This window comes from Myotis brandtii, unplaced genomic scaffold (genome assembly GCF_000412655.1).
Source record: "Myotis brandtii unplaced genomic scaffold, ASM41265v1 scaffold888, whole genome shotgun sequence".
Taxonomy (NCBI): domain Eukaryota; kingdom Metazoa; phylum Chordata; class Mammalia; order Chiroptera; family Vespertilionidae; genus Myotis; species Myotis brandtii.
In genome coordinates this window covers 743,615-750,188 of record NW_005371636.1, presented here as the reverse complement: position 1 = coordinate 750,188, position 6,574 = coordinate 743,615, and the positions used below count along the sequence as shown (strand labels likewise).

At 52.2% G+C, this 6,574-nt stretch overlaps 1 protein-coding gene across 1 annotated transcript in view; it reads right to left on the bottom strand.

Moving 5' to 3' along the window:
- Positions 1-6,574, bottom strand: part of NR5A2 (nuclear receptor subfamily 5, group A, member 2) — a 64,387-nt gene that overhangs the window by 46,772 nt on the left and 11,041 nt on the right. Inside the window, exons 2-4 of the mRNA XM_014532354.1 lie at positions 5,618-5,736; positions 3,955-4,096; positions 26-678 (exon numbers count right to left, since the gene is read on the bottom strand). Coding sequence (XP_014387840.1) covers positions 26-678; positions 3,955-4,096; positions 5,618-5,736 — 914 coding nt within the window. The remainder of the gene's footprint in view (positions 1-25; positions 679-3,954; positions 4,097-5,617; positions 5,737-6,574) is intronic.

Sequence of the window (6,574 nt, the reverse complement as noted above, 5' to 3'; positions counted from 1 at the left end):
CGGACGGACGGACAGACAGACGTACCTTAAGCTCCCGGAAGAAGACGCTGCTCCGGGCCCACTCGACGATGGAGAAGAGCGTCTGGTCTGCCATCTTGCACATGAGCCCGAAGGTGCTCAGCCTCTCGTGCTTGCCCCGGCTGGCCTGCTCCTGCTGCAGGTAGGCCGTGATCTTGGCCTGCACCTGCGGCTCGTCGGGCTCGCACTTGAGCAGTTCCAGGATCAGGTGCGGGACGCTGGCCGGGGAGCCGGTCTGGTAGCCGTCCACGTAGGGGTAGCCCATGAGGGACTCGGGCGAGCTGGTGTAGGGGTCGGGGTACTCGGACTTGATGGCCCGGCTGGGGAAGGGGCCGTAGGGGGGGTAGCCTTGCAGGCTGCTGCCGTGCGGCGGGGGCATGGCCATGCTGATGGGGGAGGTGACGAAGGGGCTGCGGTCGTAGTCCGTGGGCGGCAGGGCGGCGTGGCTCAGGGGGAGGCCCTTGGAGGCCGAGTGCATGTTCTGGATGGCGGAGGTGAGGCTCAGCTCGGGCGGCATCGCCTGGATCACCTGGGACATGGCCTCCAGCTTCAGTCCGTTCGCGCGGATGAGGGCCTTCTTCTGCTGCTTCAGGGCGCGGTCCCGCTTGTACATGGGCCCGAATTTATTCCGTCCTCCGCGCATTCGGTCGGCCCTGACCGCTGGAGGAGAGGAAGTCGGGGTGTGAGTGAAGACGGAAGCGATTAGGGCCCCCCCCCCCCCCGGCAACGTCCCAACGGGTCAAGGTTTGTGGGCTCGTCACCTCGCAGGCTGCTGCCTGGCGGGGCACAGACAGGCATCAACCAGATGAGCCCCGGCCGGTGTGGCTCAGTGGGGAGAGCGTCGGCCTGCGGACTGACGGGTCCCGGGTTCGATTCCCGGTCAAGGGCACGTGCCCGGGTTGCAGGCTTGGTCCCTGGTGTGGGGCCTGCAGGAGGCAGCCGATCAATGATTCTCGTTCATCATTGATGCCTCTCTCTCTCTCTCTCTCTCTCTCTCTCTCTTCTTCTCTGAAATCAATGAAAATATATTCACAAAAGAAAAAAGAATCCACCAATCAATGCGTAAATAAGTGGAACTACAAATCAATGTTTCTCTCTCTTTCTCTTCCTCTCTCTCTAAAAACCAACCCATAAATAAAAGAATTAAAAAAAAAATAAAGATGTAAGCTATTAGCACTCCCTAGATCAGCCGTGGGCAAACTATGGCCCGCGGGCCGGATCCGGCCCGTTTGAAATGAAAAAAACTAAAAAAAAAAAAAAAAAAAAAGACCGTACCCTTTTATGTAATGATGTTTACTTTGAATTTATATTAGTTCACACAAACACTCCATCCATGCTTTGGTTCCGGCCCTCCGGTCCAGTTTAAGAACCCATTGTGGCCCTCGAGTCAAAAAGTTGGCCCACCCCTGGTCTAGAGTGACAACTATTTAGAAATATGGGCAATGGACCAGAAGCAGTATGTGCGTTTCTGTTCTTACTACATTCGTCCTCAACGATTCCCCCTAAAAGCCCTGTCCTCGTTATTCATGAATTGTTTCCTCCACGTGTGTTTTTCATCAAAAAAAAAAAAAAAACCTCTCCCTTCGGTGGACGGGAGAGACTTCCTAATTGTTGCCACACACACCGGACACTTCGTGTCCCTCCAAGGCCTGTCCGTGTTCTACTAAGAGGATCGGCGTCTCTTGTGCCGGTTACATTGTTGCTCTCTTTACAGAATCCCAAGCTGCCGATGGCAACAAAGTATCCAACGACCCACTTCTAGATCAACCTGCGACTGTCTGCTCTTAGAGCCTCGTCCTGCTCCTGAGCCACGCCGGCCCAAGTTGCTGCAAAAAGGGCTGGGGACGTCCTTTCTTTAGAAAAAAAAAAAAAATGATTTTCACCCCGACTCGATGAACCCGCATCAGATCGCCACGGGCCGTCGTTTTTTTAGTTTTAGCAAAACCGTGCAGATTGAAAGCCGATTCGTTTCAGACGCTGTCCAGACAGCCTCCCTCCCCCGGTCCCAGCGCTGGGTGGAGTCTGGGGCCAGGTCGTCATAGAATAAGTGAGCCGCTCTCCCCAGGCCCTAAGCAGAAGCCAGCCACCCTGACAGCCTGGGACATGCGGCCGTGGCCGGAGGTTATGTTTTCGGAGCTTTTCATCCTAGGATTAGTCCGCATTAAAAATGTATGGCGAACGCTGGGTGTCCACAACACGAGACAATAGAGGTTTTCATGGGGGTGAGAATTGGCTGAATAGTCAGCGGTTTCGTCGCCCTGGTAGGAAGGTACGGTGGGCAGCCAAGTGACTTACAGTGAAGAAAACCAACGCCCCCAGGGAAAGAAACGCAACCTTTTTCTTTTGTTAAGAAAAACAGCCCGGCCGGCGTGGCTCAGGGGTTGAGCGTCGACCTCTGAACCAGGAGGTCACGGTTCGATTCCCGGTCAGGGCACAGGCCCGGGTTGCGGGCTCCATCCCCAGTGGGGGGGGTGCCAGTGGATGGATGTTTCATTCTCACATGGATGCTTCTCTCTCTCTCTCCTTCTCCCTCTAAAAATCTATTAAAAAAAACATTTTTTTTTTTAAAAAAAGCACAAAAACACTAGGGCTTGGCACATGCCGGTGATACGGACGGCTCGTTGCTACTTTATCTGCCTCGTACTTCACCTGAGAACGTCAGCAGGCGGGAGTCTGAAGACCAGCGACATGCCACCGCGTCCGTGAATTACGCGTCATGAGTAGCGGCCGAGTGTTAACTCTGTCGCCTGCCAATGTGAGCACAGCCAGCCCGTCTCCTCTCTCTCTCAACGTAGAGTTTAACGTGGCTTTTAAGAAAGCAGGCTGGTGTCTCCTGTCTGTGAGCTCGTTATTTTTTCATGTTTCCTGCTTCTCAACTTTTAAAAAAAATTTCATCTGTCAGGCTCCGTCATTCTCTTAATTTTAAAAAAATATATTTTATTGATTTTTTACCGAGAGGAAGGAAGAGGGATAGAGAGTTAGAAACATCGATGAGAGAGAAACATCGACCAGCTGCCTCCTGCACACCTCCTACTGGGGATGTGCCCGCAACCAAGGTACATGCCCTTGACCGGAATCGAACCTGGGACCCTTCAGTCCGCAGGCCGACGCTCTATCCACTGAGCCAAACCGGCCAGGGCCATTCTCTTGATTTTAAAAAGTGCTTTCCCACACTATCCCAAACGACACCCTCCCGGAGAAAGCTCTTTTGACAAGTAAAGGGTTTAATCCCTGCTCGGCAATCATGTAATCGATTGTTACACTTATGACAAGCAAGCCTATTAAAAAAAAAAAAAAATTCCATTCTGGCCGGCTGGCTCAGTGGTTGAGAGTTGACCTATGAACCAGGAGGTCACGGTTGGATTCCCAGTCAGGGCACATGCCCGGGTTGCGCGCTCGATCCCCAGTGGGGGGGCGTGCAGGACGCAGCCGATCCATGATTCTCTCTCATCATGGATGTTTCTCTCCCTCTCCTTTCCTCTCTGAAATCAATAAAAACACATTTAGGAAAAAAAAAAGATTCCAATCAAACTTTGACTGGGGCGTTCTGATTTGAAAACTTTAAAAAAGGGATTTTTTTCCACCTTATTTTTATTTGTTCTCAGTTGAATGGCTTGAGTCTCGCTATCATCTACCCTGTTTTTATTTTGAGGGTCCATCGCAGCAACTCCCCAAACTAACAACAACAACAACAAAAAATGGCGAGGAGGGGTGAGGCCCACAACTCTGATATGAACATTTTTTCCTTGGTGGGCTTGACAAGGGCAGTAACGAAACACAGGCTATTCGTAAAGCGGACGAAACGTAAAGTCTGACACCCCCGTCCGCGGTGTTAAAAGACCAGGAAAATAACGTTCCTCTGGTGGAAGCACAACGTTGCGTTACACGCGAGGCCCCGGGAGCCTTACCAGGCAGCGGCGTGGCGAGGGGCCTTACCTTCTAGCTTCATCCCCACGCTCAGGCATTTCTGAAACCGACAGTAGGGACAGCGCTTTCTCTGGGTTTTGTCAATCTGACAGCTCTGGTTCTCTATACACGTGTACCTCTTGTTGTTCTGGACCGTCCGCTTAAAAAAGCCCTGGAAGACAGAAGCCACAGGGAGACACGTTATACAGCCACCGCCCACCCGTCTCTCCCGTGGCCTCTTGGGCAGGGACTCCACAGCCCATCCTCTCACTGTGCCAGGGGAGCTGTTCTGAGGGTCTGTGGTTTTGTTGGCCAGTTTCACGAGGCCCGCCCTCCCTACCAGGCCCAGGAGATCGCGCCGGCCCCGGGGTCCTATTCCTGAAGCATGACGGCCAATCTTGGGGGAGATTCGGCTCCATACACACCATCGCATCTCAACGTTTCAGAGAAAAACACCTTCTATAGGGACCAGTGCTTCTCTCCTCTCCCAACCCCACACCCCACACCCCATACCCTTCAAGTCCAGAGAGAGGGTCTTAGGGAGTCTGATACAATTTCAGGGACAAACTACTGCAAAAAAAAAAAAAAAAAAAAGCCAGTGGAAAACCTGGCTAGCAGAAGGTCTCAGATCTCCTGCGAATGTCAACATGAGGTCGTTAAAAGCAAAAGGATTTGAAGAGGTAAAATGGGGGAAACGTTCCTAATTCCCCTGGAATGCGTTCCAGTATGAGAACTCTGTTTGAAAAAAAAGAAAGAAAGGAAAAAAGTGAAACTAATGGGAAAGCGCACAGAGACCCGAGGTTCCACACAAAAGTGTGTGCTTCCCTCAAAAAATTAATCAAACTGTGGAGTGCGGTGGCTTGATAACATAGCAACAGTGAGACCAGGTGGCTTTGGTCTCTCTGTTTATCCTTCCCGGCCATAAAGTGAAACAATTTTTACTTTGTGACGGAGAAGCAAGGGTCTTTTTTTTCCTGGCAGGGGCTGAAGTCATTGTACCCAGCTTTCTGCTTTTTTTAAAAAAAAAAAAAGAAGAAAGAAAGTTGGAAAACGGCGCCTATCACATTGACTGGGAATATATAGAAAAGGTCTGCGACAAGCCCTCCGCGTCTCGCTGATCTTAGTAACAGCGTGATGCATGTGACCCGCGCCTTCCTCCCATTGGAACGGGCCCTATATTTATGAAAACAACTCTATCGGGAACGAGAAGACCTGGCCTGTTTTGTTCCTCGCGATATAAATTCCCAGGAATCCCCACAATTATTTCGGGAGTAAATCAGGCTGGGAATGGAGACTTTTATGTCGGTGGGTAATGAATGCCTGGCCCCGCAGGGCGGGGGGCGGGAGCGGGGGGCTCGCAAGTGGCAAGGTATTTGGGAGCCTCTTTGTCAGGGCTCCTCCGGAGAACAGCGATGCCTTAAATATAGATAAGTCACGCGGAATCAATATTTGGGGGCTGTTCGAGATAGAAGGCTTCCTACCGCGACATCATAAACTATCTGAAAGCCATGAGACTGGCAAAGTTTTCTAAACACCATCCATTTCTTTGCCCTTTGAATTAAAGGAGACACATATTTCTAAGAATCCTCTCCCTAGGACGGTCGGGGTCTCTCTCTCTCTCTCTCGTTTTTTTTTTAAATTGAGTCTTAAAAGGTCCCCATTTCTCATCTCAGGTGACCACCCGCGGGCTCACCTTGCAGCTCTCACAGGTGAGGAGCCCGTAGTGGTAGCCGGACACTTTGTCTCCGCACACGGGGCACAGCTCCTCCAGGTCCTCGTCGTAGGAGTAATTCACCATCTTAAACTGAGACACTGGAAGGGAAGAGGCAGAAAGAGACACACACAGGCCGGGTGAGCTTCCCGGGTCGCCTTCCATCCCCGCAGGGAAAGGCGCCCCGGGTGGGGTCGGGCGGGCAAAGTCCACCAGGAAAGAGACCAAGTAAAAAATACTTCGGCTGGGCTCAGGAGTTCCTTAGAGAACTCCAGCGAGAAAGCCAGGCATCTTTTAAAAAATATATGCATATATATATTTTTAAAAATTTAAAAAATAGCTCCCAAGTCTTCTGTGAAACACACATGCACCGACCCCGGGGGTGCACACAAGCTCGCAAAGCCACCGATCCCACCCGGAGCGGGAGCCGCCAGCAGAAACCACTTCGGATTTCTTTGAAACTCCTTTCCAAGTCCCAAACCGGCCACCTTTGCCCGGGGGCCAGAAGCAAGCACACCCCACACCCCGCCTCTCTCTCTCTCTCTCTCTCTCTCTCTCGGAGGAAGTTTGCAGCCAGCACCTCAGGGTGGGGCGGCCACCGGGACCAGGCCCTTGGCCCAGACACTCCAGCCCCAACCCCGGCTCTGAGCAGCCCCCTCCCCAGGGCTCCTCAGGGCTCCCCAGGCTCCGGGCTGGGCGAGGAAGCGAAAGGGATCTCTCTCTCTCGATACTTTGTTTCAACTCCGCACTTTTGCAAACCCTCCCGCCTGTGAAAGTGAAAAAGGAAAAAAAAAGGGAAGGGAGGAAACAATGTAACATAAAAGAGGAAAAGAGACCCAGTCCTGTAAGAACTTCGCAGGTTTTCCCATCATCGCCCCGAGATCGCCCCGGTTGAAGTTCCACCCAAATCGGGCCGCCCAGCGGGGATGGGGGCCTGCC